General features: G+C 42.6%; 1 protein-coding gene across 1 annotated transcript in view; it reads right to left on the bottom strand.

The window, feature by feature from the left end:
- Positions 1-13,074, bottom strand: part of jade2 (jade family PHD finger 2) — a 180,979-nt gene that overhangs the window by 19,616 nt on the left and 148,289 nt on the right. The window contains exons 11-12 of the mRNA XM_041951897.1: positions 12,054-12,171; positions 606-737 (exon numbers count right to left, since the gene is read on the bottom strand). Coding sequence (XP_041807831.1) covers positions 606-737; positions 12,054-12,171 — 250 coding nt within the window. The remainder of the gene's footprint in view (positions 1-605; positions 738-12,053; positions 12,172-13,074) is intronic.

The following is a 13,074-nucleotide window of genomic DNA, read 5'->3' as shown; positions in this document are numbered from 1 at the left end:
AGACCTGCGGGGCTGAGCTGCAGTCAACTCCTATTAAAGATTTTACCGCCGCACCTGACACCTGATCTACGCCGAGCAAATGGATGACAACACCGATGATGGAGGAGTGACGTCTGCAGAAAAAGAAAAGACAGCACGGCAGCGTGGAAAAGAAGCTGACCACAGGAGAATCAAGCTGTTTTTTTGTTAAAGGCTGCAGCACTCCTGCTGCATTAATAATTTACTTAATACTTCAACACATGAAGTCTTTTATCAGGTCAAAATGAAGCAATATTACCCTCAGATTTCCAACTTTGAGAATGTCTTGCTTGTTTTGTTATTGCATTTTGCCCAAAACGCTGCCGCAAATAAATTATTGATGCATCAAGGCTACAAATGTGCTGCAAGCCATTTGTCAGCGGGGTCTTTCATATGGTCACACAAACACATGCACATGTGGCATACATTCAGCCAATGAGGTGCATTTGATCAGTTTGGAAAGACTGCAAACACTGCAGGGTGCACACACACACACACACACACACACACACACACACACACACACACACACACACACACACACACACACACACACACACACACACACACACACACACACAATGTACCTAGCTCTTTTAGCAGGGAGCCGTTCTCTGACTTCAATCTCTCCTTTTTCTTCTCAGGACTACTCTTCCTCCTCTCCTTCCCTTTCTCCTTCACTCCATTCTGCTTCCTCTTTTCTCCCTTCTGGGCTTTCTCTGCAGGGAGACACAGAAGGGATTCAGTTGATTTATTCAATTTAAGCTTGATTTAGTTGGAAAGTGTCACTGAGCCTGGGGAACTTCTTCCTTTCAGGCGGAATTTGAGTGAGAAAGAGTACAAGTGACATTAAAGAGAGAGAAATGTGCAAAAAAAAAGATCCATACCAATCAATTATTGAAAGTTTTTCAGATGATTTGTTGACATTGTAGGAATTTGTTTTACTTGCTATGACTCACCTGATGAAAACACATCTAAATGTAATTTTAGCTTTGCATGATAGTCAAAATGTGTTTGACATTTGGATGCACCCAGAGTGAATAAGCCAGAGGGAGAAATAAAGGAAGGAAAAATGAGGAAAAACAGCAGAGAAAAGTATCTGATGAACTTGAATTTTAAGGCCTGAAGAAGCCACACATTAAAGACACACCCACTGACTGGGTTGGATTGTGTTATCGCCCCCCTGAGTTTCATGTTTTGGAACACGGTGAGCTGGTCGAGAGGTGTTTTTACAGGACGTCATCCAGCCGAAGTGATTCCATACGGCTGGTAAAGGTTGTCAGACAGTTTATGGTTGCAGAATAGGAAACGTGTCGCTGACCAAATGTGACTCACCTCCTGATGAGGTTTGTCGATAGAGCCGTAGTTCTCCTTCAGCGGCTCATTTACTCTTCTGCTCCACCCAGATAAAGCCTAAAAGCCCTGATGCATGTTAATTCTTCTTCTAAAGGTGGTTTAGTATTCTAGTTTCAGGGTGAGGCTGTCAAATTCAAGACCCACGTGGCTTCGGTGAATGATACCTCAGGTAACCTCAGAGTTAACACAAGAAAGGACAGCCTAGTCATTATCTGTGCGTGTGTGTGTGTGTGTGTGTGTGTTGCATCTTCTTATATCTCTCTAAGTAAAAATCAAACAGTCCAATCTACCTGTCAGAATTCTTGAAAAGCAAAACAACACAACCGCAACAGATCAGATACTGGGACCACACACATACTGTATGTATATACGCAAACACATTACACACATACACACTGTATGACGAGTAACAGAGCCCTGCAGAGCGCCTCCCTGCTGCGAGCTGTCCTCTCGCTCCGGGGGACGTCGCTCTCTCCCTCCAGCTGAGAGTGTGGCAGGTAACACACCAAGCACTGATATGTACACACCATCAAAGACCAAACAACAGCACCATAATGCATTCCGGTGCACAAGCAGGGCTGAACCAAATGTCACTTTTTTTCCATATAAAGCTTATACTGAGGTTTGCGAATGAAGCCTGTCATCATATTTTATGACGTCAGGAATATAACTTTGACAACATAAATACATGTTGGGCAGCAGGCTAATCCAATACAAAAATAATGGGAAAGTAATGATGACATAATAAACGCACCCTTATGCTGCTAAACGTCCCAGTAATACAGGTGTGTGCCTCCCTTTTCTGTCCATCGAATGATCGATCTCTACAGTCAAAACCGTGATTATTTCAGACGTGATCTCAACTGAAACAAGAATCATTGATTGTCGGGCTCTGCATTTAGCACACAAACACACGCACGCGGAACACACACGAAGACGCACAGCATGTAAGGAAAGGATGCAGTCACACTCCGCTGACTCTCACATATACAGCACAGCGATGATCTCTCTCCGTCGCTCATTCTATGACATGGGAAGCCCTTATTGTTGGGATGTCTTGTTGTTACAGGCTCCTGCTGTTTACACAAACACAGAGTCCTGACTGCATGGCTCACTAACTCTCCTGCTGCTGTGCACCGTGTTTATATACTGCATGTGTGTGTGTGTGTGTGTGTGCACACTGGTACGGCAGGTGGCACCTGCAGGTTCATTACAGCTACACTGGAGTTTAGAAAAGCTGATTTTATTCGTTTATGTGTGAGTGTGTATCGCTCAGCAGTCACTGTAGGGTGAAATAGTCGACATGGATGATATGACAGCTGCAGCAAGTTTATCACTAAGTGTCAGAAAAAAAACAGTATACATAGAGTTCCTCACTTTCAGATTTTTCTGAAAAATATGTCTGAAATTAATCCCGCTGTTCAAAATAAGGGTGATATTAGATTATATATATCCACATCGCAAAAATAAGCAATGTGGAAATTACATTACAGAAGTACCATTTGTTTTTAATTACCCTGATGTGCTGTATAATAAGCAGCTCTTTTGCATGCAGCTCCCTTTTCTTCTCCTTTCTTTGTACTAGTGGAGGCAGCTGTCCTCACCACCACATGACCCCGTCTGCAGCAGGAAAAGAAAAAAAGCTGTAGAAACTTTAATTCTCTGAGAAAAATGTATTAAAAACAAGTTTCCTCATTAAAAAAAAGTCTTTATCAGTGAAAATCTGTAAGCAAGACTACAGCCACGCTAAATGCTGACACATCTCAGTGCAGCATGTTAGCATGCAAACATTCGGTAATTAGCACTAACACGAGCTATGGCTGAGGCCGTTGTCATTAATTTTTGCAGCCGTTTGATCGTGAACCAAAGTGCTGGACAAATTAAAAAATTTGATGCGATGATGGTGCTGGATGAAAAAATCTGAAGATATCAGTTATTCCAGTTCTGTGTGAGAGTTTATTGTCTGTACCTTGTTTCAAGCCAATCTATCTGATATTTGCTGAGACATTTCACACAAAATCACAAATTCCAGCCTCACGGTGGTGCAAAAGATCACCAACGCCAGCGGGATTTATCCTGTGGCAGCATTAGTGCCTGCATAAAATTTCATCTGAATACCTCGCAGTATGGACCAAAGTGATGGGCCAGCGGACGGACAGACATTGCCGTCCATACATCTGTGCTGCTAGAATGTCTTAAATAAATCGCTTTAAAGGGAAACCTTTCAAATTTTCAAACATCTTATGCTCATTACGATGTGGTTAGTATATGCAAATTTAACTTCTCGCCCTGTTGCTGGCACTCATAGCTCCCTTCTCATTTGCCCCCCATAGGGCAGCTGTTCAAACGGCAGATTCTTGTGCATTTTTGGGGCACAAAGAGTAAAGAAGCCAGATTTCCCCCGCTCGGATCAAGAGAGGCTCGGCTCACAACATGAAACTCTGATCGAATTGTCAAACTAGGCAGTGCTAATCAAATATGAATCAAGACTCTGTTACTGCATTGCATCACCTCAAATGTTTTCAGAAACATATTTCAGTGCACTGTTTAGATGTAATATGAAAAACTTTGTGCAGTGCATTCTGGTTGTAGCAGGTTTTCTACTTCCTCTCTCCTTCCTCTCTGTTCTCTCTGGTCATGTAGCACAAATTTCAAATATATTTGTGTCTTTGTACTGCAGAGACAAACCAGTTTCATGAAAGACTTTGGTTTCACATAGTAGCTATTCTGTGGCGTACAGTATAGCTAGAGTGTGGGTTAGGGTGTGTGTGTGTGTATGTGTGTGTGTTGGTCAGTACAATACATGCCTACACTGTGTGTGTGGCTGTCATAGCCAGCAGTAGGCTGTCCTCATGCTTGCTTTAGCATGGAGGAGCAGGACATGCATGAATGGAGCTGAGAGAGACCAGAGAGAGATTTCACACTGAGACGACCCTCTGTGCGTGTGTGTGGGTGTGTGCGTATGTGTGTGTGTGTGTGTGTGTGTGTGAGACAGAGAGAGAGCGAAGAAGAACTGAGACAGTACAGTTCACTAGGAGTACAGTACTTAATGTCTGGAAAGAAAGAAAAGGACAGGAAAGGGGGCCGAAGAATTTTCCATTTCTGTTTGGGGATATTCATGTTTTCAAAGGGCTCGCAGAGTTTCATGCTGTACCTCCTTCTCAGAGTTGAAATGTAAGGTGAAGTGGAAGAAAAACCGATGTGGGGACGTTATGGAAACTGACAGCATGAATACCGATTGGGAAGATGAAATGGGATGGAATGAGGTGTTAAAATTGTGGGGGTTTTGTTTCCAGGTCCATGCCGGATCATTGGCTGGGTGAGGAGGGTGCTCGGTAAAGTCTTCCTGTGAAAAGTTACGTGGAGTGAAAGCTGCAGTTGTTTCCAAAGTTATGAAAGTGAGAAACATGCACTGAAGGCAGCCGTGGCAACAACAGATGTGACGCTAAAACAGGAAGAACAGCGCAATTTAGTAGAAAGTGAGGAAACGTAGCACAAGTAGCATTTTTCTTCACGTTCGTTACAAATACAAATGGCTGAATTTTCTTCTGTCCAGAAAATCCTAAAATAGAGATATTGGCTATAATAGAGAATCAGTTTTATCTGGCCATGACAGAATCATGAGAGTTCTGGCAAGAAGTGAACTGCTCATCTTGAATCTCGAAAATCTGATTTTATTTAAGTCCAGGATTCGCCTCTGGTTCACCTGCAGAAGAGACCTGCAGCTTGTCCAGCGAGACGGTGCTGCTGATACCATCCCTTTACATCAAATCTTGAACAATGAAGCAGTTAAGTTTACAGCGTTCTGGTTGATGTGCCCTTGTCAGAGACCTAATCAATAGACACATGGAGGCTGGATTGCCAGGATAGCAACTATAACCCTTTCTGACAGAGGGAACTTGTCCACGCACCCAGAAACCCTTTTAGGAACTTGGAAACCTTTTTCTGTGCATTTCAAGCGGAGGAAACCGGGTCTAAATTTAGTTCCTGGGCTGTAGTTCTGGCGTCTTCAGTCTCTTTTCTCTGCCGACACTTTTCCTTTTCAACATTCATTCAAACGTCAGTGGTGCAACAGTACACCAAGAACAACACGATGACTGTCTTTGTGTGCAAACAAAGCCTTCGCTTTTTGGTCTGCTGTATTAAATATTTACTGTTCTTCACATGTGGTGCAAACAGCAACAAAAATAGACTTTTAAGTTCTTGATTTAGGGCCTGAAAGTACGAACCAGTGTCTGAACAAAGGTTTGTGTTCTGTTACATTGCAAACATTTCACCAAGTGAGTTTTGCTTTAAAGAACTAAAATTAAACACATTAAAGAACTACTAAAGAACTTTACATGACACACCTGCTTCCTGTCTTCATCACCACACTATACTTGCAGCTGATTGGTTTGTAGACAGGTGTGCATCTGACGTCAACATGGTTCCAATTAAATTAAATTCCTCTCACTTGCATCCTCTGGTTTTCTGGACTGTTTTTAAAGTTGACGAAGCAAATATCAATTAAACATCTGCTCTCGTCTGCCCAAAATGCTTCTGTGGCTCATTCTAGTTTGTTGCTGGTGCTGGTCAAGAGCATAAAAAAAACTGATGTCTGATGTCTTAGTTAGTCTTTTTAGTTCCTTGGGCACTTTTGCACCGGCTACTAATTGATTGAAAAGGGTCACTGCAGGGCAATTTGAACCCTTGCTGTCAGAGTTTAAAGGTGCATTCACATTTCACAGAGGCTCAGCTTGTAGTCCGGTGCTGTGATGTCGTACTAAACAGTGACGAAACATGCTCGATTATATGAGTCCAACATCAGTGTTTCTATTGGCCAGTCGCGTACAGTCACATGGTCAAAGTTGACCAAACATTAATTCTTAGCTGCGCACAGACACAGAAAACAAATGCTTGCAGTCGTCAATAGAAGTGAACGAGTAACGGAGTGAATATTTGTAGGATATAGGATGAGTGTAATATGACTGTACTGTGATGCTCAAATGAAAATCTGGCAGGTGGAATCAGCGTGAAGGAGTGCTGTATGACTGAATAAAACTTTTTTTTTATAGAGGATTTGTAAAAGAGTGCAGGTACCTGACATTTCTCCCCCTTTTTCCAATTTATTTTATGGCTGTTGCTGAAATTGCGGAGGCCATTAACGCCAGGGGATCTTTGAGGGAGCTCCCAGAGGGACCGCTTCTTCACACAGCTCCCAAATTGTAATTTCTTTCTTGTTTTGTTTTGACAGGAGGGACCATCTTATCCTCTGATCTCCCGGGGACCATTTTTCCACATTTTCCACCTTTTTTTTTTTTTTTTTGTCTAATCTGATCTTGCTCTTTTATATGTTCTACAGCTTGGAAAACTAGTCTTTGGGTTTTCAAGGACGCCTGCAGGCTCTGCTCAAAAGTGTGGAAGCTTTCCCCCTGCAGTTTGTAATCTCAGCACAAATCCAACTATCAGCAGTGGAAACCTTTTTAAACACTTTTTATGTCAGGTCTGTGCTTTTCTCCCCCCTCTTTTGTCTTTATATTCTGCTATTGCTTTTCTCTCCATCTCTGCAATATTATCCTTCCCTCCACACCCCCTTCCCTCTCTTGTTTAGAAGGTGCAACAGCACCAGGGGATTCGTCTTTTTGAAGTGTGTGATTAATTTCCCCTCTTTCTAGGTGCACTGAACTGCAGCGTGAGTCTCTGTGTGTGTAGCCACTGTGTCCCATTTCTTACCTGAGCTCATTAGTGCAATGTGAGGAAGTTTTTTTTGTTTTTTTTACTGTCTTTTCCTCCCTCTCTCCACCCTTTCTTCTGTCCTTTCACGCTCTCCTCCTCCCTCTGTCTTTCATGGTCGCTCCTGTTTCTCTCTCTCTCTTTCTTTCATCCTATTACCTTCTTGTCCCTTTCCATCCTCCTCTTCCTCTATCCTTATTTTCTCTGTCTTCCTCACGCTTTTACACACATACACACACGCAAACACACACTTGCTGAGAACAGATCAGAGAGGCCAATACTAACCACTGTCAGCTTGTCACAGTTCGGTTTGAGCCAGAATGTAAATGTAGTGCACTTCCTGCATAACAATAATACTGTGTGTGTGTGTGTGTCTCTGCACGCTCTCAAGAAAAAGTCCTACCTGCAGCACAGAATGTAACTGAACCTGCATTTTTTTATGTGCATCAATATGTTTCCTCCGAAGAAGAAAAAGAACGTCTGCAGAACACGGTGCTGCAACACAGCTTCAGCTCCATACATGTGTGTATGAGTAGATTAGAGTGGCTGTCGCCCTGCATTAAAAACAAACCAGGGCCAAATAGACTAACCACAAAACCTGGTTTCACCATCAGGCTGCAAGTGATAGCGACAAAGGGGAAATCCTGGTGTCTTAAGTTCCGGAGAGAAGGTTTATACTGTACGATACGAGTTCCTGTAGAGCCAAAGCGACTCTGTGTCTTCCTTTAAGTCAGTCATGTTTTTACCAATAAAAGAAATAAAAACCTTGGTTTTGCCCAAGAATTTTAGTTTTTAGAAATGTGACTGCAACTGATATCTGAATTCTGTTGAAGTGCCCTTGATGAAGTCAGTGCGTTTATATTCTATAACTCTTCTTCATACCTTCCACATGTGATTTTTCAAAGGCGCCAGATGCTCGAAGGTTGACAGCGTTGGCTTGTCCACCACTTTTGTCCAGACTAAAATATCTCAACGACGGCTGGGTGGTTTGCCGTGAAACAGCGATATTCATGGTTCCCAGAAGATGAATCTTCTTGAATGAATTATGACTTCACTGACTTTTCCTCTAGCATGTGTCAACAACTGCAGGATGGATTGTAATAACTCTGATGATCCCTCATCTTTTCGTCTAGTGCCATCATCACGTTCAAACTTCGCTTTATGACCAAATACCTGCCAATAATAAGTGCTAATACCATTTCTATTAGCCTCAGTGTACTTTGTGCTTAGTGGTAATTAGCAAACAATGGCATAACACTCTAAACTAAAACAGCAAAGAGGTAAATGTTATACCTGCTAAGCATCTGCATGCTAGCAATGTCATTGTGAGCATGTTAGCATGCTGACATTAGCATTTTGCTCAAAGCAACTTGTGCCCAAGTCAAAAAGCTGCTTGCATGGCTCTAAACTCTCCATTACATTGATTTTTACACTTAATCTTGCAATTATTTCAGCTCATTAAAATCTTTTTTGCTATTTAATGTCAAATTACCTGCACATTTGTTCTTGTTGAGGGGTTTTAGTCACCATGCATGAGTTTTTACTCATGCAAATATATATGAAACACCTGCTACAGACTGATACTAGATGCCGTACCATCATGCAGACTTCTTGTATTTTCAGCATAATGCCTCTCTGTCGGCATGTGGGACTATTTCCCGCCTGCCCGCCCGCCTCGCTGGTAACATGCTAGCATTCACAAAGCATGACGAGAGCAGCCCTCGACATGACAGACAGGCAGATAAACATGACAGACAGACAGGCGGACTGACAGACAGAACGCGGAACATGACAGATTAAGTACAATGAGAGACAGACAGGCGGACAGAGGTTTGTGGTTCTGTTTCTGCTGGGTTGGAGGAGACATGCGTGTGTTTTCCTCATGGAAACAAGCCCGGAGGGAGATGAGGGGAGGGAGGACGGCGGTGCTGGTGCACGGAGAGCTCAGGGTATCTGCAGGTTTCTGAAAGTCTGATTTTAGACTTGTGAAACCTTTCTGCGCTCTCTAGATTTGGATGTCAGACTAATTTTAACAGCCAAAAAAAATTCATGAGTGGCCAAAATGACCTTTTTTAAGACTGAGCATGTTCAGTGTGTTGAAACATGATATCAAACATGTTCAGCTCACTGTATTATGCCTGTTCCGCATTTATACAAGAGATCAAATGAGTGAGCTGATCCATTTTAATTTAAAAAGCTTTGACTTTGACCATCTGAACATAATTAGTCTAAAACTTCACTTTTGGCACGATGCTTTCTGTTATTTTTGGCGTCACTTCAGTGTCACTAAAATCAGTTTGTGTGGCCAGAAGGACAAAATGAGAACAAACTGAGACAACTGATGGACTGACTGCAACTTGAAGTCAGATGAGACAACCAAAATAAGATGGAAGAGGGAGAGAAACAGGGAAAATATAACCCTTGGAGGACACCACGAAAAGAAAGAAAGAAACAGATGGAGGAGAAAATAGATTAAAGACAAGGGTGAAGGGAAATGGAGAGTGGAAAATAAGAGAGAACGATAAAAGAGGCAGAGAAGAGATAGATACAAGGTGAGGGACACAGCAAATCATTACAGCAGACAACCTCATCCTTCACTCTCTATGGCTCTCTCTCCCTCTCCCTCTCTCACACACACACATGCTCACAATCACACACACACACACCAGCTATCCTCTCTAATCTAGAGTGTGAATAGATATGGCTGTTTAGTGCCAGCAGCACAGCTCCCGGTACCTGATGGCAGCAATCTGCTGAGTCAGGAGCACTGCTCTGCATGTGTGTGTGTGTGTGTGTGTGTGTGTGTGTGCGTATGTGTGTGTTCGCCTTCGGGAGTGAGAGTGCGTTAGTGAGACACAGAGGGAGTTAGAGAGAGAGTGTAAGTGTAAGATTTAGTGGAGTGCATGGATGTGTGTGCAGCCTTCCTTGGGAATGATGAGCACTGCAAATTGAGCACTCTAACCACACACACGCACACACACACGCACACACTCCAAAATACAGCCACAGGAGCAGGCTGACAAGAGTTCACTATCATTAGCATGCCAGCGAGACGTCACTGGCATTACCATGACAACAAGCTTTCACTGTCATCGCCATGACAGCTGCAGGTCACGACTACTAGAACTAACAGGGTTCTTTAACATCGGCCAAGACAAATGCAGGTCACCGTCGTTTTTAACAGCTTTAGTTAGCTATCATCTCCATTACCAGGGTTCACCATCGTCTCCATAAAAACAGCAACAGCTTGGAAGTCTGGCAGCCAGCGTGAAGCTGAAAATCTGGGGGTGCTGTTCGACTTTTCTGTGACATTGTGTAACATCAGTGTTTCCTCGGCAGCGGCGGGCCACTGCAGCCAGACACTGTCCACCCCTGCTGAAGGGGGGGTGTACAAATGAAAGTCATAAGTTCGCCAAAACGTCAAAGAGCTAACATTTAGACTCACTGTGAGGAATAGTTGTTTAGTTTTAGCTCTGCAACAAACTGGGACAGAGACGTGGACTAAAGCTGAGCTGACCCCAAGAGGACTCCCGCCCACCAATTAAACAATTACAGTGGAAACAATTAAGTTTTTATCTAATGTCCCTACAAGGTCTTTTATTATTGCTAAATTTACTATGTGTGTTTGTTGTGTATTGTGTTTATATCTGAAGAGCCGATTGAACTTAATTTGAACCAGGACGTGTTGCTGGCATCCTCTGATTGGCAGCTTTTTCCTAGCCTTTAGCTTATATATGTGTGGTGCTGTCATATGAATCAACTGCAGCCGATGAAGGTCTGAGGACCGAAGCATCATCAATAAAGCGATTATAAGCGATGGATTCTTTGTTTTCTTTCTCTTCTAGACTCGACCATCCAAACTTCCTGTCTGATTTTAAGCTTTTTCTGTTAACTTTTTAAGCTCTCCACAGTCTGGCTTGTGGTTACATTGCAAAGCTACTGACCCTCATGTCCCAATGAATACCAGAGCTTAGCTCCAGATGCTCAGACTCAATCTTACAAGACGTACTTAAATACAGATCGGCGCTAAAAGGTGAGGAGCAGTCCAACCAAGGGAGATCAATCTATCAGCAGAGCAACTTTATTTAAAAATCTTTAGAAAAACACACCATAATTTAAGTTTCTTGTTTTGACTATCGTTGATTGTGTCTCTGTTTTGTCTCTGCTATGTAGACTGGTTTAAATAAATCTATACATCTATAATAAGCAAATAATTTGGAGCACTTTAGATGATGTGCATATTAATAAAGTTTTACTGATTATTATTATTATTATCATTATTGCTAGAACAATGAGTTTACTATGAGCACAGTTGCAGCTAGCTCCTTTGTGAGGAGCGTTGTTGTTTCCAGGAGAAATGATAATAAAGCAAATAATCCAGGGAGGTAAGAAACAAATGTAGTCGACTATAAAAAGTGGTGAAAATGTGAAGTTTCAAAAGAATAAACACTGAAAACCTATTTATCGTTGCGGTCCCGCTAAGATTACAAATCTCATTTTGAGCAAACACAGCAGCATCAACTCAAGCAGCCGGCTTCATCCTTGCTGCTCTCCATCACAGAGCAGCTGCATGAAATGCATCGAGGTCAGTCATCTGTGCAGAGTGGATAGGAAATCGAGCTCCATTTATGTGGATGGTGTGTCACAATATCTGGCTGAACTATCATTCCAGTGTTCTCTGCTGTGCAGGTGTCAAGTGTGGCCTGCTGTGCAAAAAGGATGACAGGCCATTTCCAAAACTGTCCACCCACTACACTCAGTCAACAAGGGTTTGGATGTAACCGTTCTGCTCTTGAGCTTTCCAAATTGTACTTTTTTTTTTTTTTTTGGTGGACAGAGTATGTGTTGGCGGCCTTGGCTACGGCGCCAGAGTGGGAGAAAGGTAACAGCTTTTAACATTCGTATGTTCAGATGACTGGAATTTGGAGACTCACCACAGACGCACGCTCGTGTTTCCTCCCTCTTACCTCCAGCAATGTCCTCTTCCAGTAGTTGAATCTGCAGGTCGAAGATCTTCTCCTGGAGGTCGCACAGGGTGTGTTTCATCTTCTCCCTCCGTGTCACCATGTAGCACAGGTTACGCACCTGAAACGCAAGACGCCATCGTTACAAACGGCAGGACAGCGGCGTGACGCGGGCAGCACGTCCGGCCTCGTGCCGTGCATCACAGTAACAGATGCATAAACATGATGACCAGCAGCAACATGAGCCATGTTGCTATGCCTCAAACATCATGACACAAAGAAGACACACACAGTTAGGACGCTTAACAGTTGTAATCAATATTTGTTTTTTTTATTAAAAATGGATCCCATGTTTGAAGAGATGCTCAAATTATCACCAAACTCTGCAACTCTACAGACCTTTTTAGGCTCTTTTAGTTAATCATTTTGGTGCATTTTTTCAATACTGTGCAACAGTCTACCACAGAGTTACATGTTATATTGCATTTTATGTTATTCTATTTTATATATATTCTGTTTATGACAAGAATTTCATTGCAGACGACTGCTTCAATGTGATTGTTGTGCACATGACGAATGGAGGACTTGAACTTATGGCACATTTATTGTGTTTTTCTGTCTCAGTGCTCCCAACAACGTCATTTGTAGCAGCAGCAGGCAGCTGTGATAAACCCACCTCACACTATCTGCCCAGCAACAAACGGCAGACGCACAACGTTAGCAGCTAGCTGGAGAACAAAGTGGAACACCTTGCAGCTGAAGAGCAAGGACTTGGTGACCAAACCAAAGCTGAAAGGAGAAAGAGTGTGTATTGTACTGAAATGAATGATAATGTTGCTCTGTGTCTGCTGGTGCTCACACAGCAATCAAAACAACCTTTTTTAAGTGATAAAACATATATTAAATGTGTGTGTTTTCTGCCAGTTCCCAGTTGACATAAGTAAGCAAAGCAAGATGTCAATTTTGGAAAATCTTAACGCAACAATCTATAACATCAGAGGTTTAATGTGCATCCAGTAATGAG

The sequence above is a fragment of the Chelmon rostratus genome, chromosome 14 (assembly GCF_017976325.1).
Source record: "Chelmon rostratus isolate fCheRos1 chromosome 14, fCheRos1.pri, whole genome shotgun sequence".
In the NCBI taxonomy this organism is placed as follows: domain Eukaryota; kingdom Metazoa; phylum Chordata; class Actinopteri; order Chaetodontiformes; family Chaetodontidae; genus Chelmon; species Chelmon rostratus.
The sequence above is the reverse complement of the archived record's forward strand: the minus strand, read 5'-3'. Positions and strand labels throughout refer to the sequence as shown.